Source organism: Tenebrio molitor, chromosome 6, assembly GCF_963966145.1.
Source record: "Tenebrio molitor chromosome 6, icTenMoli1.1, whole genome shotgun sequence".
NCBI lineage: Eukaryota > Metazoa > Arthropoda > Insecta > Coleoptera > Tenebrionidae > Tenebrio > Tenebrio molitor.
This window is the reverse complement of record NC_091051.1, coordinates 16,857,746-16,883,850: the sequence shown is the minus strand read 5'-3', so window position 1 is coordinate 16,883,850 and position 26,105 is coordinate 16,857,746. Positions and strand designations below refer to the sequence as shown.

Genomic DNA, 26,105 nt, shown 5'->3' with positions numbered 1-26,105 from the left:
GGCTTCCTCTCTTATAAACCGATAAGTGAAACATATTTGGAAGTTTTGTCAACTTTCACAGCTGCCAAGGATGAGCTGAATACTAAGCACTCAAGTTTTTGGATTTTCTATTTAATTACGGAATAGTTCGTCGCAAGCCAGTTTCGTACGGGGTTAAGTTTCGGACCGAGAAGGATTAAATCATAAAGACTGACAGGACACTGGCTGCTTACAAGGATATGAAGTTATTTAGCAGGCTCTGTTTTCAGAATGTGTCTGTACAACAGGTGATAACAAAAATTACGTACCAGTTGTTATTCGTTCTTCGAATCGTTGCTTGTCAGACCACACATTTTTTTTTCCTCGTGGAGGTTATAAATTTATGATTTTTTCCGTGAAATGTCAGGCAGGGGAACATGTGTTTTGCGAATTAATTAGAAATTAATCGAGCTCTAAAGAAAACTAGAATTCGAAGAATTTACATAATTAAAAACATAGTCGGAAATTCTGTCAAACTAGGGGGCCCGAGTAGGATGATAATTTTTGAACTTTTGCAAATACAAAACTACGTAAACTGTGGTCGTTCGAAATTCTGAAATGCAGTGTTTCGGATGCCTTACATCCGTTGCATTCCTCCCTTAGCCGGCCCTGACTGTTATAAATTCTAGAGTAACTGGATATACAAATAAAATATGACAAACATTTCAGAATATTGACATTCACAATGTAAGAGCAATACATATTATATGCAAACAATTTCTCGATCACTTTTTCTTTATTTTTCAACTTTTTTTCCTTGTTTTATTTTTTAATATGTAATTGTCGCCATGATGGTGGATTAATTGTCGCTGCTCTTTTCTTCCATTATTCTGAATTCATTATTAACATACTCTATCTACGTCAATTTCAATTTGTTTGTTTCCTTCCTCGGGGTCGGCTTTGATTTTTATTGGTTGGTATAATATGTAATACAAAACTACATACAGTACAACTTCGATAATCCGGACACACGTTACATCGGACACTCCAATAATTCGGCGCCTTCCACATTTCGGGCATTTTGCAATTTTTACCTCCATAATCCGGACAAATCAAAATATTACGGTTTCTTACCGAAAAGATTTGCTAAACTACATAATATCAGATGAAGATGACAATATTGTGCAACTGTTGACAAGTTTCAATTAAAAAAAAAAAAAAATAAGAATGGGCACACGGTGAAAATGATAATGTCGATTGTGATTTAACAGATGAACAAATAGTCCAAGAAACTTTAAACAGTAATCATGAAGATGATGAAAACGAATATGAATAATCCAAATTAGACGAAAACAAACAAACACCCAAATGAAAACGTAACGTATAATTTTTGAAAAAATTTAAAGACAGGTCAATTAGTGTTTTAAAAAAGATTTCTGCTGATGTTTCCTTTTGGTCTTTTCGATAACCTTGAAAAAGTTATGTTATTAAAAAAAAATTAGGTTTTTTCAAAAAATTTCTTATGTAAATGGAAAATTTTTTTGACCGACGGGTAGACAATTAAAAGATCTATTAAAAACGGTAGTAAAAATGCGACATTGCCATTTAAAAAAACCTCTGATGACAGTTTTTTTCATTCTAAATGTACGTTTTTATTCTTCAATACATTATGTAGATATGTAGATTGTCATTGATGAAATTCATGATTTTTTCTTAATCCAAGTAATCAAAAATATATACACCTCGCTAATCCGGAAAACTCTCTAATTCGGCGAGGCTCAAAACTATATCTGTCCGGATTATCGAAGTTGTACTGTACATTTAAGCAATTATATATCTTTTTTTTTCTGTGTACATGTTTGTTTTAATTTTTTGTTTTCAGTTATAAGCTTAATTTCAATCTTTTATGGCCTGTTAAAGTTCTTCTTTTCTTATCTTCTACGTAGTTCCCATAACTATATTTAAATTTTTAGTCACCAGTTTTTAACATTAAACATTTTAAAAGTACCGACAATCAACATTATATTGCCTCTATTTTCGTATATACATACATCACCAATTAATTCTTGGCATTAAAAATTTCTCCTCCACGCCTCTGATATCTAACTACCTAAATACCTAACATGCAGCGGTTACCAAGAAGTTCGCGTCATATGGGAAATTTTGTTATTTATTAATATAACAAATATTTGATTACGTTAATCGCTGCTTGTCTAAAGACTAAAAATATGACTCACAAAAGTTATCACGTGACTTTCGGAAAATAGGATTTCTGTTGAGTATATCGCAAAAAAACATCTCAACAGGTTTATTTTAATGAAATTTTAAATGTAAATTTTTAGAACAAAATTCTAAAAATAATTTACCAATTGCAAGAAAATCAATCAATTACCAATTCTCAAAATGTACTAAATATGTAAAGTGACCAACCTTGGTACAATTTTGTTTTCGAATTTTGTTGCGAAAATTTGCATATGAACATAAAATCTTATTATAACCCAATATTTCGCACAACTATTTTCAATGTACATACATACACATTTAACACAAACCATGATTTCGGAATTTTATTTTGAAAAATGTCAAATTTGAGCGTGATGATTTTTTCAGCCATATTTTACATTTACAAACGTGCATGTTCAGCCAATCATAGCACTTGCTTTCATCCAATCAAAAATGTTTATCTCGATAAAAACGTCCTACTACTCTGTCACCTGTCAAAAGTAATTAAAATACCATGTTATTCCTGTCTGATTCTCAAATTGTTTTTAATAATATGTGTTTTTAGTAACTGTGTTATAAATAAATAATTAACCTTAAAGATTGTATTTTGGAATTAATCTTGCCAAAAATAACACGACTTTATTTTTTATATCTGATCAATTTCCCAATTTTCACTTAACATTTTTGCTTTAGACAACGTACTTACTCGTTGATATTTTGGCATTTTTATTCAGAGGTTAAACCCTCGAACTAAAGCTCTCGGGCCTAACCAGAATAAAAATTCCCTAATTCAACAAATTGTGAAAGCAAAAAGTTTTTGTAAAGTTGAAAAATTTATCCGATAAAAAGTTAGGTCTTGTTATTTTACCTTCGAATAAAATGTTTGCCAAATCAATTAATTACATTACAATTAACATTAGGGACCAGTTTATAGAAAGAGAATTAAATATTTAATTCGAATTAAATTTTAATGAACGATTAACCCATGAATCCTAAACTTTGATTGGTGTTCAGTTAATCTGGTATTTGACTATGATTCACTTAATTTCGCTTCTCTAAACTGGCCCTAGAACATTTCAATTTAATATATTAGAACAATATTTGTTATTTTATTGTTTATTTTTTGGTTCCTCAAGTTCTTTATATATTTTTTTTTATTTGCACTTGTGAACCTAACTATTTCAATTAAAGTTATAGTTGACTCAAGTTGCAAAAAACCACTTTGCATTTGCAACAGCACTTTTATGGCATTCGTCATTTGAAATTACTTTAAAATTGTACTTATATGAAAAATATTCAATCCAAACTATGCTTTTATGGTCCCTTTGTGCCTTTATTTGATTCAAAAATATGAAAAAAATGCTGTTGCAAATGACAAGTGGTTTTTTGCAACTTGAATCAAGTTTAAATACATCTTCATGGTAAAAACCCATCCAAAGCGCTTGTTTTCTCTTGTATTCTATTCTATTCCTATACTATTTTTATACATTTCACCTTCGTCTTATTTTCTTGTTTCTCATTTTTTTTAACATTTTCTTTCATTTTCTTGTATGTATTTATTGTAATTTTTCCTTTTTTCCTTTACAATTATCAACCAAACAATTTATTAATAATTATTTTTTTTACAAGCAATTAAAGCTAAATTTTCGTAATCAACTAATCAACGTTTGTATATTAAACATGTTTACAGCAACTGCCACCAGATAGGTATTAATTAGTTTTTATACATCATTATTTTTTGTACGAGTGTCCCACCTAAGAATTATTTATGAAACGATTTTTGTGAAATTTAACAAATAGATAATTTAAAGGGGGGAGATTAATCTCGCGACTCAAGTACCTCTAATCTTAAAAACGCCATTTTAACTTCCTTTATTTGGGAATTAAATCGTTTAAGGTTTATACTAAACTGTAGAACAACAATAAACAATGACTTCCGCAAAAATTCCTAAAGGTAGTCGTACTACAAGAAAAAGAGGAAAAAACCGTGTTACTTTCCCAAAAGGTATTAAAACGCGCATATCCATGAAACAAATGAGCATCAATTCCTGTTCAAATGTATATATTACCATTTGCCTCAATGCATTTTTACAAACGAAACTTAAAATTATAGCTAACGTTTTGCAACATACAACGTGTTTCACGTAAGATTACGGGCCTGACGATCTCAAAATGCAACCCAATATTCGATTTCCATGAGTAACTAGGTGTAATAAATCATGAAGTAGTTTGGACATTTTTCACAGATTTGTGGAAAAACCACAATTTATAATTTTCATTGAATCTAGTTCCCATTGTGAAATGTATTTTGTGTTGCGTTTAGACTTGGTCAGGCTCGTACTCTTACGTGAAACACGTTGTATTTACATTAATGGACGTAATGGTTTGTCGAATCTAAATTTAAATTAATCGAATACCTATATTATGTTTCAAATTTCAGAAAAATCGATCCATAAATAATAGAGACCTGAAAGCCGTCCTAATTAGTAAAAATTCTTTAATCACTGCTGACGTAAATAATATTGGTATGATAAAAAATTTAAAATAATCAAGTTTAATACATATTATATTTAAACAGTTGCTGCATAATCATATTTTCAAGTCTCTCTTTCGTCACTCACAACATTTTATCTTTATAATCTAATCTAATCTGGTCTAATCCAATTACCGTTTATGGTTATTGTTTTGAATTTTTAATATGTTTTAAACTAAGTACTTACGTATATCTTATACAGAGTTATTCACGTAAGATGACGAGTCTGACCAGGTAAAAATGCAACCCAAAACACAATTTATAAAGCTATCTCGATCCCTATTACATTATCATAATACACATAAAACATAGATAACTTTTGACATCAGCCTAATGAATGTCAAATTCTGACAGAAAAATACCTCTTTCAACAAAGTATAATTTATTAACAATAATAAGCAATTAAAATCACACAAGTAATGGGTAAGTAGAATCATGTCGGTTCTGTCATCGTTCGAAAACATTTTCAAATACTAAATATGAACGAAAAATGCAATGACAAATATACCTTTCAAACTAATAGAATACCTACTTGGATTTCTGATTTAATTTTTAAATACCAAAACACAATGAATGCTTTGTAAAATGTATTTTGGGTTGCATTTTTACCTGGTCAGGTTCGCCATCTTACGAGAATAAGCCTGTATTATTCATTTCTATTCTGTTCCTATAACTTTATTTGGATCTATGTATTTTTATTTATTATTTAACAAATATTTATTCTATTTTAGTCAAAAATCGTCTTTATACGCCCCAATGAGAGCATAAATTGGCCTTTATGGCACAGATCTGTCAAAAATCTGCTAAGCAACGGTTGGTTTAATTATTCAAACAATGGTATATATCAAACATTATTTTATTAAAGAAAATCATACATTATATAATATACACAGTAACCCTAACAACATCAAAATAGCTATAGTTTGTCCAGCGAGAGATTGGTTGACATAAAAGTCACTAAATTCTACGTAGAGAAAGGAATAGCTAGCGCACGTAAAATTTGAAATATATCCTTCGAGCAGTAACACTTTTGCCCTGAAATGATGCTATAATTAATGTATTCTAGTGCATTTTGTAGTGTTGGGCTAATTTAATAAAATGTAAAATCTCCCAATCTCTCGTTGGACGAAGTTTAACTAAATTTGCATGGACACAACTTTTAGTTGATTTTCTTTAAGGAATACTAAATATTGTTTGAATCTTTTAGAAATTATAAAATAGAATAAAACGTTGTACCTATACAGGCTGTTTGATGAAAAACGCCTCAACCCATAACTTTTTTATTTATTACCCGATTTCAATGAGCAAAAAAATCAAAGATATGGTTTTTCAAGCACTACTAGACAGCCATAAAATATATTTTTTTGGCGTTATGTTCAATAGCTAACGATAGTCAACTTTTTTTTTTAAATGGACACATGTAGTTTTTTAGGCTTGGTCTGGTAAGGTTTTTTTTTCTGAACCTAATGATGTATTGGAAGTTATCATTTGGTTCATAGCTAACTGAAAAAAAAAAAAACTTTTTTTTTTGGTTTAGTTTATTATAAAATTTTTAAGAGTGCTGTGGAAAACAATCGGAATACAAAGTACGATAAATGTCATCTAAACGTCAGCTTAGAAATTTTCATCTGCTTTTTTGATCTTTTTTTATTTAAGTATAAAATAACATTGTCAGTCATGCAGGATAGCAGTCATTTGACTATTATTTTATGTTCGAGTGTAATAAAAATCGTAATTCGTCAAAAACAAAAAGTTAATAGAAAAAATAATAATAATAAACTCTTCAAGAGTTTTATTATTACTTTCTTAGAAAACATGAATAATAATAAAAAAATAAATTTTTATTTTTTTATATTATTATTCATGTTTTCTAAGAAAGTAATAATAAAACTCTTCAAGATTGCACCTGAAAATTTTCAAACTCACACTTGACATTTGTTGCTATTTGTATTCCAATTGTTTTTCACGGCACACTTAAAAATTTCATAATAAGCTGAACCACAATTAAAAATTGTTTTATTTTTTTTCAGTCATTTATGGACCAAACGATAACTTTTAATACATCATTGGATTCAGAAAAAAAAACTTTACCAGACTGAGCTTAAAAAACTACATGTGTCCATTAAAAAAAAAAAAGTTGACTATCGTTAGCTACTGAAAATAACGCCAAAAAAAATTTTTTTTAATGGCTGCTTCGTAGCGCATGAAAAACCATATCTTTGGTTTTTTATTTCATTGAAATTGGATAATAAATAAAAAAGTTATGGGTTGAGGCGTTTTTTATCAAACAGCCTGTATACCACGGCCATAATTGTCGATTATGGCCCTCGGGAATTTAAAAGCCCTCGTTCCTCGGGCTTTAAACATTCCCTCGTCCCATAATCTCCTGATCATGCCCTTAATACATAAATAACTATTACTTTTCAAATTATCATGAAAAATCAACCGTTCACAATAACGTTTATATTGTTCAATCCATTTCTATAGTTTTTGAACTAATGCCGTATTTCCGATACGGTATCTGAATGAAGGGCAATGCTCCTGGAGGTTTGAGGATAGAGCAGGTCCAGGTTTACTAACCTCAAAAAAAATTAGTCTCTTTAGGTAGAAAAGGCAAACATTTTTGATGTCGATAAAATGAACCATTTTAAAAATAAACGTACTTAACGATGAAGGCTCCAATTTTCATTCGCACAATAATTAATACGAGTAATAAACAATTTGCGGCGAAATTTAGTACATAGGGACAAAATTAGATTCTAAACAATTGTTCCTAATAGCTTGTTGTCTCCGATACGTAGCAAAATACATATCGAGAATTGACCCTATTTGTGAGGTCATAGACGGTTGGGTTCACAACTTACAGTTGAGTTGAGTACCATAAAAGATCCACCTGATGAACTTCTACGACTGTGCACAAAGTCAAATTTCTTCTCATAAAAATAACAAAAATATTAGGCTGTCTTCATTTTAAATGCGACACAAATGTAGTACATACGTAACTGGTGACATTTATTTTCTCATTATCTTATTCCTTAAACTAAGTATTATGCCTCTTTCTTATTTTCTGTGGTTCAACTTAATTGCTCTTTATGATTATTTTTAAGTAACTTTGTTCTGTTCTATAAAAATCTTTTTCATTCTACTTTTACTAGTATGTACTAGTTAAATTTTCGCTTATCAATTTTTTTTACTAAACTGTAGCTCAACTCAAAATTACCTTTCCATCCATTTTTTTTTTTAATTTTTCATATCCACTAATCATTACTCTTTTATGAGTATCCGACCAAACTACCATTTAATTAAAATCCGAAACATAACAATTCGTTATTTAATTATATGCAGTTTCGCGAATACTGTTCAATTCATACAAACGAGTTAACTCTACATAATGAAATGTACATCCAATAAATGCATTTCATGAAAATGTATTATAAAATTTCCAATTTTCCGCTCGATAACAGCTGCATTTCCATTAGTATGCATCTGAAGTGCCGAATCAACTCTCCTTCTCTGCTAAAATATTTTTTGATATTCTGTTCAACAGCGAATTTCTGTGAAAATAATTTTTCACCAGCGAAAACATTCCGCTCGTTTTTCAGCTAAACTCTTTAAACTTGTAAATATTTTTTGCCAAACCGGCTAGCATTTAATTAATGAGCCGAGCATGAAGTCGGTGTTTTTCACTTTTTCGGGATTATTCCTTGATTTAATCGTCGATCCTGAAACGTCAGAACTCACATTTCCAGGAGCGCGTCGGCTCGTCCTATTAGAACTAATATCCGCTACAAGACCTCTTCGAATCGGTTTGGAGAATCTCTCCAAACTATGCTTTTTATACAAACGACTCATAAAAAAGAGATCGATTGTGTGGTCGTTCGAACGCAACGGCACATCATATAGCGATTGGTGATGGGCGGAATCAAATCGTTTGGGTTTCCTGCGTTTGCAGGAATTTAGACATTTCCATTTCAACGGCGGTTTGTTAATGCAGATCTGTGCAGGTGCCATCCCGACCCGTTTCACTCTGCAAGACTATAAATTTTAATATTCCCGTAATGCTGTTAGTTAGTTGGACTCACTTTTCACCAAATGGGTTCACATTCTAACTAGACGTGCCCCAGCTACTTATGTGTTTTAAGAGGAGGCACGTTTTATGTCACATAATATTTTCCAGGATCGAAACGAGCCGAAGCTCTTATTCAACTGGTCCTGGCATTTCCTGACATTTACTGGAAATCTAAAACTGACGGCCATCATATAAATAGAAGAAGAAATGTCAATACACACGGTTATGTGCAGCTGTTATAGAAGAAAAAAATTCAATAGCTTGCTGCACAATGCAACCGCAGAACTGCCAAAGACAATTCTTACCGTTCATCCTCAACAGACGCTGTAAATAAATAGGAGCAGTTCTCTTAAGGTTTTGATAAACCAAAGAGAGCGAGAGGAAACTTTATATGTATTTCTATTGGGAAACTTTAGTCTGCTGACAATGCGACGTGAAATATGAAACAATTAAATGTGAACAAAAGCAATAACCGGGAAATAACGCCCCGAGGCGAAACTGATCCTCCGAAAGGAGACCTTAGTCAAACCTACCCGCGAGCAGTGTCTATGTTGCGTGAACGTTTCATCCCTCCTTCCTCGTCTGTTAACTGTTAACCTGAAGGGTCCATTTTTCTTCTTTTTGGTGACGGACGTGCGTGGAAACGTCGATAATACGTACGATAAATTTGTTTCCGTGTTTAAATTACGCGTGGAAGAGCCCACCTGCGTATTGATTAGTAGTTTCGAAGGTAAAAGATTGATGTGACCGCGTGCAACGGCGCCGTTAAAAAATTTTTCTTAGTCATAGGCGAGACTCGATCGGAAAAATGTCTTACACCAGGTCAGTTATGTCAATTGGCGACCGCAAACCGCAATTTGCACTAACGAATAAATATGTATTGTACATACGAATGATTACGTCGATTAGTGGCAATTATTTATGGCCAGTTGCGTAATTTTTAAAATTGCGCCTTGCGGCTAGAGCTGCTGATATGTTACTTTTTACGTTTAAAATTGGCACCAGTACTGGCTACATGCACATGGCCTGGCGATATAAATAGTTGTGGCGTACGTAATTAATTTGTTGTTACAAAAGGACCATTGGATGTCGTCGTCTCGCTCTGTTAAAAACACCTGGTTTACCACAACACAGGTGTTTACAAAATTTAATTCAAAACGCTGACAGTGAAATTGAATTTATTCCTGGATGAGACTAATTCTAGAACCATTCATGAAGTACGCTAGATTTGCTAATTGCGAGGAACGGACCAATTAGTTGGGGTTATTTTATGGTTTTATTAACCGAGAAATATTTCCACTAAACTTAGAATCTAAACGGATAACTCCAAGGTGCAATAACCGAATAGCCCCGTCGCGACGACCACGAAATCGAAGCGTTCACACAAGCTGCGGCAAAACCGCACATTTGCACTGTAAAATTGAGCAGAATTAGCCCAGAACGCGCTTTTTTGATGGATTTTCGAGAGAAATTTGCGTCAGGGAAAGGATCGTTTTAATGTTTTCGCGGAATTTTCAGATTTTGCTTGGCACGAGTTCAATGTTGCTATAATTGCTGAAAATTGGTTACAATTAATAATCCCGTTTATGTTTCCATGCGAGTTGCATTTCATTAAGTGATTTCATACTTTAGGCGGTTTAAATCAAAGGAAAATTCATGAGATACTAATTTAAGCGAATTTCTAACCGTGAACATACATACATGTGTGGAACATCAACTTCATACCAACAAAATTTTTTCTACAAAGATTTATCAGCAGGAAAAAATCGAACATTTATGTTTTGACAGCTTCCTGGTTTAAATTACAGCAATAAAGCCAAAAATTGATCAGGAACGAACAGAAAAATTTGTTTACCTAGTTTTGTAAATATCCTGTTTAAGTACGTAAATAAAAAACATGTTTGTATTTAATTTGCTCTGTAATTAGCTAGCTTAATTGATTACTATTTTTAATTACGACTACGGTTCTAGTGGTATATTTTAAACCAACTCATTCATAGAAACAGAATTCTTCAAAAATTAAGGAAATTATAAAAAACCTTTTTTCCTTAAAGAGTTCCCTTATATTAACACTTATGTATTACATAGTTAAAAATATTTTCAACATACAATTTGCATTTCTAATTATCTACAAAGATTTAATTGCAACGTAAATTTAACGTTTTAAAATTAGATTTACATACTAGGAAAACATATCATAATTATTAAAAAAAAAAATAAACCCCGAAAAATGTAGTATTAATCATGCACACATTGTATCTGCGTCACCGAAGTATTTTACAGATTTGCAATGTGGTTTGAAGAAATGTGTGTATAACTGGTTGCATATGCAAAACCCGTACAAGGAAAAATCAAGGCAATTGTTATTAAAATGTACGTCATAAAAATGAAATCAAATGCAAAAGTAATTTTGAAAAAACTAAATGAGCTGATCGGTAAGTAATTTATATTTGCGTAATAAAAATAGAATAAATTAGTATAGAGGACGTGAAATTGGACATTAACATATATTTTTTTTGTACCAGATGAGTTACGGCTGTGGTGATAAATAAAATTTAACATGGGGGTGGTGTATATATGTATATATGAGACCATTTACTGGTTTACTACCTGTGTGGGCAAAAATATAGCTAAATCCGCCCCTGTGCCGTGGCTATCGCTCTCATAGGTTGAGAGCCTATCACCTCATGCCACACATGTCATCAGTTCTTTCTGTCATCTGTCAGATCCATTTAAATTTCTTTTAAATAAAAAAATAAATACCGTAAATATGAAGCAGTAGACACCAATTAAAACACAAGTTTTGATAATTGTAACAAGTTCCACCTAAATGATGACGACCCAACAGAGAACACAAGGTGACGATCAAATTCAATGTTTTCAAATATCATCCACATCAGATATTTACAATCGCCCGTTCCTTTCCAAATACCAAATTAAGGGTAGACCCACATACCGTAAATCCATTAAATTAACGAATAGTTTCCCTGTAGTGAACATGACACCCGAAAAATCCTTAAACGAGTCAAGTAGGTTGACATAACCTCAAAGTTGTGTGTGTAAGGTGGCACTTAAATTTCATTTTCATTTGCAGACGATTCCATCTCGACGAAGGTGGCGATGATATCAGTCTTTATCATTTTTCTGAGTTCGCTGTCCGCCCTATTTTTAGTTTATAAAACATTCCCAAAAGTTACAGAGTAAGTTGAAAGTGTAGAGTAACAATTTAACTAAAAAGTCAATTACAGAGAAGAACGACAGTATATAAAATTACCGTGGAATATAGAAGATGTTAAACATTTAGGAATAGTACTCAATAGGTATAAAGGAGATCACTATTTTCAAGTGATGGTTGGAGTTTTCATAACTTATATTTTGTATCCTTTTCACACATTTTTTTTGTTGTCATTATGACCAAACATATTTCTTTAATTCACAAACAGCTTACAGACATTTGCCATACCAGGATCTCTATTTTTATCAATCTTATCTGGATTTCTGTTTCCCTTCACTATTGCATTAACTCTTGTGTGTACCTGTTCAGCATTAGGGGCATCCTTATGTTTCCTGTTGTCTCAACTATTGGGAAGAAAATTAGTATTGAAATATTTCCCAGAAAAGGCAGAAGCTTGGGCCCATCAAGTCAACAAGCACCGTGATAATCTATTTAATTACGTATTATTCTTAAGGATAACTCCTTTCCTGCCAAATTGGTTTATCAATCTGACTGCACCTGTGATAGGAGTCCCATTGGTGCCTTTCGCTTTGGGAACGTTTTTTGGAGTGGCACCTCCATCATTTATAGCTATCCAAGGAGGTCAAACCTTGCAGAATCTGACTGCTGATGATTTTGCCATCAGTGCTGGATCGCTAGCTTGGCTGGCGGTATGCGGGATCGTCCCGCTGTTACCGATAATGTTTAAGGGATGGTTGAAGCAAAAAATAGAATAATAAATTTTTGTTATGTTTTTAGTTGAATTGTGGTTGTAAAAAGTATTCTTAATTTTTATGTTATGTAACAATTCATTCCTATGATTTGTGAAGGCACTGTAGGTAGTTTAAATTTTTGTACTTCGAAATATGAAACTTCACAGTAGTCCACCACTCAGACTGCTCATAAGTTATATACTGAATTTACAAATAAAAGCTCAGTTTGTTAAAATAAAATTTATTCACAACTTCAGTCTGGTTTTTAACAGTAAAAACTTACATAACTCGCTGAAGTAAGTTTCAGTTGAATTCTCTGTTGGAAGATTGAAGGGGCCCCCAGTGTCACCAATTGTACCACACTAAAAACCAAGAAACATCAAAAATTGTCAACTGTTAGTAGGCAAGTTGCAAAAATTACAAACTGCATTTAGAATTGGGTAACAGGTATGGACTTCCTTTGGTTCCAGCTATCATTACATAACGTTCTATACTCTGACCTGACTATTCAGATGTAACGTTCTATACTCTGACCTGACTATTCAGATGTAAGAAGGATCTAATTTAATAAGACTTCCAGGACACATTTTGTTGATTTCTCAGGAAATGTGTGAAAGACTTTACCTCTTTGTTAAATAGTTCTTCTAAGTTTTAAGCTATTGACGGAAGAGTTACTAAATTTTGTATTGTTAGCATCTGTGTCAAAAATATGTATTTTTGATATACTTACAATTTTTGCAAGGTTTCTGTTTTGAAGTGTCTGTGAAAGTATGCATGAACCGTGGATTATTTTAGATTTCTGAATAAGTGCTTATTCACAATGGACATAAGCCTAAGAACTACATAACAGATACGTAATAATTCATAAAGATGAACAAATGGAAATCAATGTAAGTGTTCACAATGCGTCTACATAATTCTAATGTTTAGAGCGCGGATTTTTAAGAATAAAAAAAGTCCAAAATAAGCCCTTAAAAAAGCTGGGTACGGGCAAAACATTGGGAACCGTCAGTTAAAAACTAGAGAGCTGGTCGGTGTCTGCCTTATTTTTTGGATGTTTTGTGGTTTTAATTTTAGTTTTACCTTTTTTGGTGATTGGATGTGTTAGCAAGGTTTTACAGTGAACAATAATTATTTGATACAATTAAATGCAGTTTAGTGTTTTAAGTTAGCGTTACAGACTATCGCAAAATAGTATATTAAAATATACCGGGACATTTTTTTAACTCTGAACATAGTCCATACTTATTCCCTATGTTCAATTTTAAAAAACACAGATCAATGCATTGTGAGTTGCTATGCAACCAACTATACCGAACACCAGAGATTTTGAAATAATGTTAAAAATTGTTCCGATTGATGCAATTGGTCTATCATGTGTTGCATTGGAAATATCACGCACATTTCTAATGCTCTGATTGGCATAGAATAACTGCATTATGTGAATTTCTTCTTCAAACAACTTGACCATTTTGTTAAACTGTCAAGTACTTATTTTCGTTACCTTGGTTACGTGATTACATACATGCATTGACCTGTGTTTTTTAAAACTGAACATAGGGAATAAGTATGGGCTATGTTCAATGTTAAAAAAATGTCCCGGTAAGTTGCAGAAGGTATCTATTCAAGCACGATTCGAAATTCCGAAACGAGCCGCGTATCGGCGAGTTGAGGAACAAATAAGTGCTTGAAGGACTTTCTGCAACGAATCTTTTATAAGTACTATTTTTTCTATTTTACCGCTTTATACATAAACTCGGTACAGGTTGCAAAGACACACTTGTCATTTGCAACAGCGCTTTTATGGCATTTGTCATTTGAAATTACTTTAAAACTGTACTTATATGGAAAATATTCAACCCAAACTATGATTTTCTGGTCCCTTTGTGCCTTTATTTGGTTCAGAAATATGAAAAAAATGCTGTTGCAAATGACAAGTGCGTCTTTGCAACCTGTACCGAGTTTACCATTTTATAAATAAAAAATTTAAATGTAGGGAATTTTGCGGTGGTTGGTGACATTTTTTATGTGGCATAATAATTTTAGCCGGCTGTGAAAAAAATTAATGTAAAACGTCAGATTTTTTTTTATTTTCGTATTTGATGTTTGAAAATGAATGCTGAAGAAAGTTTATCACTAACGCCGCCGCAAAATAGGCAAATTGCACAAAAGACGTTAGAAAATTTACTTCCGGAGAAGTCCAAATCCCAGAATGAAAATTAAACGTTTTGTTCATTGTTATTTATTAATTTGCTTTGTTCTTCGTGAGATGCGAGAATGCATTTAACACATAGCCAAAGCACTGGCACAGCGCGCGCCGGCGCGTGATCAGAATTTGCGGCGGCCGCAGAATCAGGTTCAAACGTGCAAAATAACAGTTCCTTTCGATATAAGGACGCTGTCACATCATTTTTCAGGTCAGGATCCACCACGAAAGTCGTGGCACGGGAACTGGCGAACCCGGGGGAGATCCGAGCTACGGTTTGGTCGAACGCGGACCAACCGTCACACACCGTAACCGCGGCTCACACCTCAACAACCCTTGCTAGCTTGGCAGGGGTACGTCGTGTGAGGACTCGCGGCCGGGGGGCTTGCCTTAACCGGCCGGCCCGCGAGGAGACAACCTCCATAAAACAACCGACAGCGAAGTCGAAAAAACCTGCGAGGCACTTAGCGCACCTCGCAGTATAAATGCCTTATCCGGCCATGCGGGGCTCTGGACGGACGGACTGTAGTTTCCTAGCTACTCGTGGGATGAGAATGAATGAAGATAAACAACATAAACCAGATAAACAAGAAACACAAGACGGAACAGCAAAGAAGTCGGTAGCGATGTGGACGACATCGGTTCCTGGAATTGTGGAGGCTGAGGACGCGGAGATGCACCGAACTAGGACCATGTCGGATGGGGGTTCGAAAAGAAGAGCAGACGAATCTCCGGAAAGATGGGCCAGTTGATAAATGAGGCGAGTCAGTTCATAGCTGAAAACAGGAACGTGCACAAGGTTATAAAAGAAATTATCAAGAAGGCGAAGAAAGTATGTAACAGTGCGAAGTTAGCGAGAGAGTGAAAGACAAAACAAGACGCTAGCCGAGAGGGTACAATCCCTCGAGGAGCAGATGGAGGCGTTAGTCACGGGCAGGCTGAAAATAGCCGAAGACAGAGTCGTTGAGCTTTCCGCCGAAAACCAACAACTTAAGAACCGGGGGGCATGGGCCGGTCCGTTGGGAGGCAGCGATAAGCTCAGGACACTAGACGGTATCGATAACCTACAGGCGTGGAAAGAGGTGGAGAGGAAGACCTGGGAAGAACAGGTCTTCTCCAATACTAAAATAACCATTGGGAATCCGGTGACGGCGAGTAACTTGGCGGTGAAGGTGGTTTTAACGGAACCAGGAGATCCGGAAATGGAAAACAGTATACAGAGGATATACAGAGACAGATTCCCCGAACTGACGGAGGGTACCGAGGACTTCGAGATCCTTGAACAAATTTCTAGGAATCTCTCAAAAAGGGACCGAGAGCTGGCGAAAAGAACGGTGATAAATATCACACAAGATGGGAGTGATGAGGACCTTTGGGACAAGGCTGAGGGACGAGACGACCGGAGTCGAATCGGTGGCAATGCACCACATCAAGTGTATGAGTCCCAAACGTTTACAGAAAATTACCGAATGCATATTCCGAGGCACAGACACGAAGGTGACAATTTTTACGACGAGTAAAACAAGATCGATTCCGGCGGACGAGAAGACGAGAGAGAGGAAGACATATGCCCTGGTGGTCGAGGATGAGGGCAAAGTCTTTAAGGAAATCCTCAATAGTGTGAAATCCAAGATCGGAAGTGACTCGGCTGGAGATGCCATAAGGAGTGTAAGGAATACACGAGGAGGAAAGCTTCTCGTCACGACCGGAAAGAGTGATGAGGACCTAGAAGCTCTGAGTAGAGTAATACAGGGCGCATCTCAGACCATATATATAGTATAGTAGTAATATACAGTTTGACCAGAATAGCTTGGCGTCTGAGATGCGCACAAGAGGAAACGAGCGAGTCTCTGTAAGACAAGGATATGGCTATGGTTGTAGGTAGGTACGGTACACTCGATGAAGCAAATCTGCTCAAAACAGCCCGGACATGCTGTTCACTTGAAGCTTGAAGCGCTTATTTTCGCCCGTTTGTACACGATCTAAACACTTCCAGACCCAACAGACAAGTGCGCTCCGCTAGTGGGAGGGATTTCAGTCCACTGCGTCACTGGCCAAGCTGTTTTGATCGACCTGTATATATGCTCGCTTCAATACCCGTGCCCGTGCTTCAATACTCTAGGTTCAATACGTCCTAGGTATTATAACGGGTGACTATTAAAATTTTCATTTTGAGTTGGCTTTGAACGAGTTTTTATTTTTTCTGTTACTTTAGACACACGCAATAACGAACGACAAATGTCAGTCAGTACAATTGAATTGAAACATAACCAAATTAAGAGAAAAAACATTTATTGAAGTGTCAAATTTGTCAGAGTCTAAGGGGGCAACGGAAAACAAAGAATGATCCATAGCCAACCCTAAGTGAAAATTTTAATAGTCATAGACAACACAGTAAACCTATAGAACGCAAACTCCTATGCATTTTATCGGTTTTTTTGGAAACGCACCCACCACAAGCCGTCAGGGGAAGCTGCCGTTTTATAAAAATAAAAATCGCGGAAACTTATGCCAAAATTTAAAAAAATAGTATATTATATATTGAGGGAGATAAATGCATGATTTTTTCTAAGGTGCAGTTTGTAGCCAGAGGGCGAAGCTCGAGGGCTACAAAGCACCGAGGGAAAAATGAGCATTCTCTCCAGAAGTATATATACCGGGTGATCAAGAAGGACTGTTTAAGTTGGTAGTACAATTGAGAAAATTTTTTAATTCGGTTATTTATAACACTGCAACTGGATATGTTTTGTTGGTTTATTTGACAAATATCTGATATAGGTATAGCATTAACAACGACAAGCCACCAACAACCGGAAGTTACTCCTGTTATACGATTTAAAATACGATCCGGTGTTACCAACTTAAACAGTCCTTCTTCATCACCCCGTACTATTTTTTTCACGGTAGGGAGTAGAAACAGCACAAAAATCTCAAATTTTAAGAATAAAAAAATGATGACAAATGAGTTGTCATCTTTCGATGAATTTAATGGAATTAGTAGTTGCCTTGACAACACAATTAGATTTTTGTCACAACTGTCAAAAAAAATGAAAACTCCCATTAGATTTTTGTCACAACTGTCAAAAAAAGGTCCTAAGGGAGCAAATATTTGCTCCTTAGGGAGAAAATGCTCTACTTCTGTCACGACGTTGACATCCGAGAAGTTGATTTCTACTCCCGATCGTGAAAAAATATATTTTTTTCACTACTAGTAATAAAGTCTAGCGTTATCGGTTGTCATAGAACACTGAGAAGTTTCGCTTTTCTACGTTGGCCCAGTGACAGGTAAATAATTTTTCATTATTAACCAGTGGTGAATAATGGAACAACCGTCACCTAGCAACGAAAGATTGTCGTCTATTTCATTGGTTAACGTAGACGATTTTCATACCAACTGTCAAGAAGTGACAACTCGGACCCGTAGTATCCGACAAAATAATTTAATTAATAATTATTATCAGAAAGGGTTTTAACGTATCTAGTAGTGAAAAAAATAGTATATAAACCACGGTGGAGAAGTCCCTTATAGCCTTCGCGCCTTACAACCCTCGGCGCGCCTCGGGCTCTAATCTTGGCGCTCTGGCTATAATCATGAACTTCTCCACCTTGGTATATAATATACTATTTCTACAGCCGTCAAAAAAACGTGACATTTTTTCATCGCTATCAAGTTGCAAAGGACACTGTTTTTTAACATGATTAAAATTTTTTTTTTTTAACAGTGAAAAAAAATTTTTTTTAACAGTGAAAAAAAATTTATGTTTTCTTCAATTAATTTTATTCAAACAGAATTACAGGCTATAGAACAAAACAAAGAGAACTATGGGTATAACTACAAATTGTTACAATCACTCAAACATCACTTATTATTGAAATAAATATTAATTGTGCATTTGGAGCCACTATTTCCTTCATTAATTCCAGAGGACTTCATTACAAATGATTCGTTCTTCTCACAGATGTTTTCGCACACTTCTTCGCACTCCTTTTTCACTTCCTCAGAAGTGCAAACCTGATTGTCTGAAATTTCGACAGCCATGTTCTGTTGATGGGAAGTGGAGGGTTGACAGTTTGAAATTTTATTTTGAAATTTTATCTTCTATGTCGATTGTCAATTTTACTAACTCTTCTCGACGACAAGCGCCACTTATGCCCAAAATGAGCACAACCTGTATCGAATCATTATTATTAACTTTGTTTATGTATAATATGATGTGCATATTCATTACCTTCTTCAATAAATTTTTTTCATCGGCAGCTTCTTCTATAAATTTACTAATATCTTCTTGTGTTAAAATTTTTGATTTTTTCCCTCGATAACCAACTGATTTGTTTTTGAGATAGGGCACATTGGTGGGAACTTTTCGGACATCGATGTTTTCCTTTACATTTAACATTGCTTTCAGCATGGAGAAGGTAGACCATAGTGTCGGTGGTTTTAGCTTTGCTGACTTTTCATCCAAATAAGCCAAAAGCACTTTCTCCGATATTCTTACTACATTTTTTGTCGTACACCATTCCCGAAATTGAATGTACGCTCTCTCATTTTGGATTTTCGATTTTCCAGGTATTATGGTTGCAGCATTTGCTCGCTCCGTTACTTCAGGCGGAGTATCGCTTTCACTGTCATAGTCACACTACGTTCTAAAAAATTATAAAATACGTGTAATTATAACGAAATTATAGGTAAATTCGTAATTCTTACCGAAACAAATGTCAGATTTTTTCATAATAACAAAAAAACAGTTGCGCGTTCCCTATGTTACAAAATGTTTTCATGATAACTTTATATTTTGATGTTATTTCTCAATTATAATAATTTTATTTTCATAAATCTAGTTCTTTTTTTGACTGCTGTAGAAAAAATGTTGTTTGTATTTCGTGCGCAATTCGTGTTTTAATGGCGCTTTCCAATGTCTTTTATGTCTCGACCTGCGGTCTCGACAAAAAATTTGACATTCTCAAGCGCCATTAAAAAAACACTCATTTTGCGCACTTAATACAAAAATAACTAATTTTGACATATTAAGTCATAAATAATAAATCTACTGTTACGAGAATTTGCAGAGTGCAAAGGTATTTAAACCATGTAGAACTCGCCATAGATTTTCAAATCCAATTAAATATCCTGGGCATTTTATGGAATGTATTAAAAACACGGGTAACAAGCAGTTATCAACTTTGTAGCCTATTAAAGTGTAGGTATAACAGCTACACTGTGTATGAACTTCATTTTATCAGCAAATACCTCGGCACGAACAGTAGATTGCTGAATGTAGCCGTACCGTCGACTCAATACAACCAGATACAACTTCCCTCCTTTTCCAGTCCAGACTTACTTCCAGTAACAGTAAAAAAATATTGATAATTATATTTTAACTGAAAACTATTTTTTATAGAATTTTCATCCGATCTACGATATTTCTACTGAAGTCGTTAGAAGTAAATTGTGTAAATCCTGTTTTATGTAGTAATGAAGATATAAATTCTTGTGAAAGTTTCAAAAAGAAAATGAGAAAAGCTGAGTATAATCAAAATTATAAAAAGCCAGAATGTTAATCCAAAATTCGGGCTGCAACTACGGGCTGCAATGTACCGAAAACGTTACATGCAAAATTCGATGTCAAAATAAAGAGCAAAATTTTGAAGGTGAGGAAGCCATAAATCTCTGTTTGTCGCAATTGAGGAAAAGAAACACCAAATCAAAATTTATAAAAATGCAATGGAAATGTATCGAAAAAAATTGAAAATAAAAACTTCAAAATAAATGTAGTCTTTTAATTTCATAAATAAATTATTTTGAGAATCGCCCTCAAATGTCACATGATTTATATTGACAAATCACAACTCCGAATTATTTGAATAGCAACCAATCACAATTTAATTAAGCGGAAATTTTCCCCAAGGAAAATTTCCGATATAATTGACCTAGGGAAAATAATTTTCGGGCGATTCTCATATATAATATACCAAGGGACAGATATATTGCCGGAAATTTTTTCGAGCAGTCCTCACACACGAGTGTTTGTAGCAAGAAAATTACACGAGGGCGCCAGCCCGAGGGTAATTTTGAGCGACAAACACGAGTGTGGACTGCAAGAAAAAATTTCTGGCGATATATATCTGTCCCGAGGTATATTCGGAAGAGAATCGCCCGAAAAATTTTTTCCCTAGGTCAATTATATCGGAAATTTTCCCTAGGGAAAATTTCCGCTTAATTAAATTGTGATTGGTTGCTATTCAAACAATTCGGAGTTGTGATTTGTCAATATAAATCATGTGACATTTGAGGGCGATTCTCTTCCGAATATACCTCGGGACAGATATACAGTGCCTTTTTTTTAACGCTGGCCATAGGGATTTACATGACAAAAACTTTGGATCATGTTAATAAGCTTTTTAGCAGGAATTTTTAAGTGAAATTTTGCAGAATATTAGATTAGTATTTTATAAATCAATTTAAGTTTATTTTATACTTCAGAATAAAATAATTACGGAATTAATAAAAAAAAACTACTTTTAACTTATTACATTATTTCTTGCCCAGAAGGTTTTATAATCGTTAGACAGTTACAAAATGTTCGAGACAAAATTTTTATGATCGTCTTGGTTAGTTTAGTGTCTTACAGTCTATGGAAGACAGTTTGAACAATTTATGTAATGAAAATTCAAAAATAATTAAAGTACATAGTTTAAAATTGTTGAAGTAGAATTTTATTTATTTTGATGTAATTATGATGTCCTATGTTTTATGTTTATGAAATAAAACTGCCCATTTTTCAAAATCTCTCCCATTCAATCATTTCTTTATTTGAAAAGATGTCCATTGAAAGTTATTACTGTTTGACGCTTGTTGAGTTTACATTACGTCAGCCTACTTGGCAAGCCACGTAGTAAATTTAATAAACTTATTTTTGCTCTAACTCCGTGATTATTTTGTTTTGTACGATGGACCGAACTGAAATTGATTTATAAAATACTAATCTAATATCCTACCAAATTTCACTTAAAAATTCCTACTAAAAAGCTCATTAACAGACCCTAAACTTTTTAGCATGTAAATCCCTATGGCCAGCGTTAAAAAAAAGGCACTGTATATCGCCAGAAATTTTTTCTTGCAGTCCAACAGTCGTGTTTGTCGCTCAAAATTACACGAGGGCTGGCGCCCTCGTGTAATTTTCTTGTTACAAACACTCGTGTGTGAGAGCTGGTCGAAAAAATTTCCGGCAATATATCTGTCCCTTGGTATATTATACACGGTGTCCCAGAACTCGCGCCCCAGAGAAAAAAGGAGAAATCTTCATAAAAGGACAAATAAATAATCCCGATGAAAAATTTTTCTATGTTGAACGGTATTCAAGAAAAGAACAGTTTAATTCGACCAATCAAAGCATTTTAAGTCATCCAGGTCTATTTCCCGTAATTGTTGCTAGGTTGCATATTTTATTACGTTTTTCAATAAACTGACTATGAAACTTTTGAGAAACGTCAGTGTCAAAATTTAATTCAAATGACTTCAAATCGCTTTAGTACCGCCGTCGTGGTCAACCGTGCTCTTTCATCATGTATTCTGCAGCGGATTATGTGAAAATGTTGATAATTTAGGGAGAATGTGGAAATGTTGATAATTTACGGAGAATGTGGAAATGAAGTAAATCCACATGCTCTATTTTCAAGAGCATTTCAGCAACGATTTTATATAAATTTGTGGGTTGGTCTATTAGGGAATCGTGTGGTATGTCTTCAATAGAAATTGGTTTACGTGTCAGCTAACTTCCCTCTTTAGGTAGGATCTTTTGAATTTCCTGCACGGTAAGCCCGAGACATTCACCCAGAACTTTGAATGGAGAATTTTTGAATGCAGAACTTTCCAATTTGCTTGAAGACATTCCACATCTTTTTTGTGCTATCGGCTAGTTTCAACACGACGGCGCACTACCACACTTCAGTCGACAAGTTCGAGAAATTTTGGATCAAGAGTATCCTCATTCATTGATAAGTTGTGGTGGTCCACGACACTGGCCTGTGCGGTCCTATTGCCTTATTGCTACAGGAGAACAATTCAGGAGTTGCGTTCAGGAAGCTTTTGCCACAATTACTCCTGAAATGGTTACGAATTCTAAACTGAATCTTTTGCGACTGGCACGGTTATGCTTGCAAATGAATGGTGGCCACTTTGAGTACTTCCTCTGATTGTATTTATTTTTCGTTTCATAATCCCTTTTGGCTTGTGTTATACCTTTTCTTCCTGTTTTGTACGATAAGCTCACGTGCATTAGAATAAACAAGGTTGTTTTCAGAACCGCAATTTGTTGTTTTATTTAAAAAGATAAAAATTGATTCATGTGATCGATGGCGAATGTGACATCTTGAATGACATCTGCCTTAACCTGACATGTTGATGTTGACACTTTAGCGGACATGTCATTCTGACATTATTTAATTGTGACAATTTATAAACTTAGCAACCGATTTTATTCACATTAACACCTCAGAGTTCCCTTTCTGGAATTGGTGGATCTTAGATGTCTCACAACTCTCTTATGCAAACCATTTATTGTTCTTCGTTTGCATTTTTAGAATCGAGATTGTCGTCGGCATTTGTCTGTTTTCTCTGGGGCGCGAGTTCTGGGACATTCTGTATATGAAAATTAAAATAAATAAAAAAGCCAGAATATCCAGCTGGCTGTGTCTTATTTTGCACCTACCACAAACCAGTAGATGGCGTCGGGACACAAAAAACTATGGGAGTTTGCGTTCTATAGGTTTACTGTGTTGTCTATGGTCACCCGTTATGTTGATTCACCCCCCTGGCGTTATCGTTATTTTTTAACTTTCTGCATACCTACTTATTCTGTAATCTGTTCTGTTGTGTTCAGCAGTTGCACAATATCTTGCAGTTCACATCATGGCACAGGGTTATCCTCATCTATATGACCATCCGATTGGTGAATGTGATTCACTGTTATTATGATATTTTAGCTATTTACATTTTAGGTAGGATGCCATGTGCAAAAGCAGAAAACAAAATGACGGCAACTGGATTGTTTACAGATATTTGTCCTTCTGGATATATCATAGACGAGGTCTATCCTTTGTCAAGCAAAAAGAAGCCATATTGCCGGTGGTCAGTTAAATTTATAAAGGACAATGAAGAAGAATTGCCTCCGCCTGGTAGAGAATTAAAACAAATCTTTAACATGTTAACACGATATACAGGGTCTCCCAGAACTGGCGAACCAAAATAATACGGTGAATTCATCATCTTCTGGGAATAATAGGAAAAATGTTCAAAAAAATCTATCTTAAATAGTGATTAGGAAAGAAGCAATTTAAACTGACCAATGCTGTTGTTGATGTTAAGTTACCTATTAATTAGTTTTCCGGCTTTATTTGTAACTATGGATACATTTCAAATGATGCATATGCATTGTTGGGTATCCGCATTGTTTGTGCAATGACGGACGTTTTTAGGTTATAGTATTTTTCAGACTATAGTATTTCTGCTAGGATGTTCCCTATTGGGAAAACGAACTGCGTACTCCTGAGGAGCAACTGTGGCACTCTCATCACACTGTCCATATAAGACAAGCATATCAAAATATTCTGAAGCGATAAACATTACGCGTTTTTAATGATTTGTCAGAAATAATTTATTATAACATAATATTCAATTATAATGTCTGCAACAATCAAATTTGTTTCGATAGTTACCAATATAATTTTTTAAGGTAATTTTATATCTACACGCGATTGGTCAATTAAAAACGTTCTTATTTTAAAATCCAATGAGGATGGATTTTTTTAAATATTTTTCCTATTATTGCCAGAAAATAATGATTTCACCGTGTTATTTTGGTCCGCCAGTTCTGGGAGACCCTGTATACCTGCAAAAAATGTAAAATTACATGAAAAACAATATGGAGGAAGTGATGGCGCATTTATAACTTATGCAGTTCAATGTGAGTGCAACAGGCCAGTAGATTTTGATTATGCCGCTTTATTACGACCTCAAATAAAGCAGGAAATAAAAGAGGAGGTCACAGATTTATCTGCGTAAGTATAGTTGACTCAAGTTGCAAAAAACCACTTGTCATTTGCAACAGCATTTTTTCAATACTTTTGAACCAAATAAAGGCACAAAGAGACCTGAAAATCATAGTTTGGATTGAATATTTTCCATATAAGTACAGTCTTAAAGTAATTTCAAACGACTAATGCCATAAAATTGCTGTTGCAAATCCAAATTGGTTTTTTGCAACTTGAGTCAACTTTATATATTTAAATGTTCCTAAGCCAAAGTAATGAGCAATCTGTCTTGGTTTCAACATCAATTATAGTATGGGAAATTTAGATTTATGTTCAATCATTTGGAATCAATAGCATATTTTTTGTTTTGTTGAGTTTTTTAATAAAAAACTTAACTAAAAAGTTTTTGTAGTTATTTATTCCTTACAGAAAATTAGGTACTGAAAAGTCATAATTTTTTTAAAGGACAATTAAAGTTGGTCTATTCTTTAACTACATAATTATACCGGGACATAACTTATTCCCTATGTTCAATTTTAAAAAACAGGTCAATGCATTGTGAGTTGCTATGCAACCAACTATACCGAACACTAGAGATTTTGAAGTTCCGATTGATGGAATTGGTCTAACATGTGTTGCATTGGAAATGTCACGCACATTTCTAATGCTCTAATTGGCATAGAATAACTGCATTATGTGTATTTCTTCTTCAAACTACTTGACCATTTTGTTAACTGTCAAGTACTTATTGTCGTTACCTTGGTTACGCGATTACATACATGCATTGACCTGTGTTTTTTAAAACTGAACATAGGGAATAAGTATGTTCAATGTTAAAAAAATGTCCCGGTATATGTACTCGTATATAGATATTTACAATAAGTAGGTACTGTTATGTTATTTACTTTCCCTGATGGTGAAATTTTCCCAAAATAACGATTTAACAGACTTCGGATCAAGATGCACTGGAGACTGCTCGAGAGTACAACCTAAATGTGGGGGTGGGTGGTGATAACCGGAAGAAAGAAAACTCCGAGTGGTTTAAACGAAATGAATATATTTTCACCCAGTCCTGCACACGTACAAATCTGATCATTTGATAATAAAAACGTTTCTCACACTCAATAATTATGTACAAAAATGAAGGGTAGTGCCCTCGC

General features: G+C 34.3%; 1 protein-coding gene and 1 long non-coding RNA gene across 3 annotated transcripts; both read left to right on the top strand.

The window, feature by feature from the left end:
* Window positions 1-11,460: 11,460 nt before the first annotated feature.
* stas (Transmembrane protein stas) lies at window positions 11,461-12,966 on the top strand. 2 transcript variants are annotated; one of them, XM_069050863.1, is made up of 4 exons: window positions 11,461-11,812; window positions 11,878-11,983; window positions 12,032-12,160; window positions 12,227-12,966. In XM_069050863.1, exons 1-4 carry the CDS (start codon window positions 11,614-11,616, stop codon window positions 12,732-12,734), a joined length of 942 nt encoding a protein of 313 aa, XP_068906964.1. In that variant the 5' UTR covers window positions 11,461-11,613; the 3' UTR covers window positions 12,735-12,966. The 2 variants fall into 2 exon arrangements, with proteins under 2 accessions (XP_068906964.1, XP_068906966.1); XM_069050865.1 differs by having other exon boundaries at window positions 11,464-11,641.
* A 10,679-nt stretch (window positions 12,967-23,645) lies between these two features.
* On the top strand, window positions 23,646-24,613 carry LOC138133071 (uncharacterized). The gene is made up of 2 exons (XR_011160242.1): window positions 23,646-23,864; window positions 23,914-24,613. It is a non-coding gene; the product is annotated as an uncharacterized lncRNA (long non-coding RNA).
* Window positions 24,614-26,105: the final 1,492 nt, after the last annotated feature.

Bases quoted from the DNA above. Each gene is read 5' to 3' on its own strand.
- stas (XM_069050863.1), top strand. From the start codon at position 11,614: ATGATGACGACCCAACAGAGAACACAAGGTGACGATCAAATTCAATGT. The intron at 11,813-11,877 runs GTAGGTTGACAT...TTTCATTTGCAG, and splicing joins AAAATCCTTAAACGAGTCAA to ACGATTCCATCTCGACGAAG. The intron at 12,161-12,226 runs GTATCCTTTTCA...ATTCACAAACAG, and splicing joins GTTTTCATAACTTATATTTT to CTTACAGACATTTGCCATAC.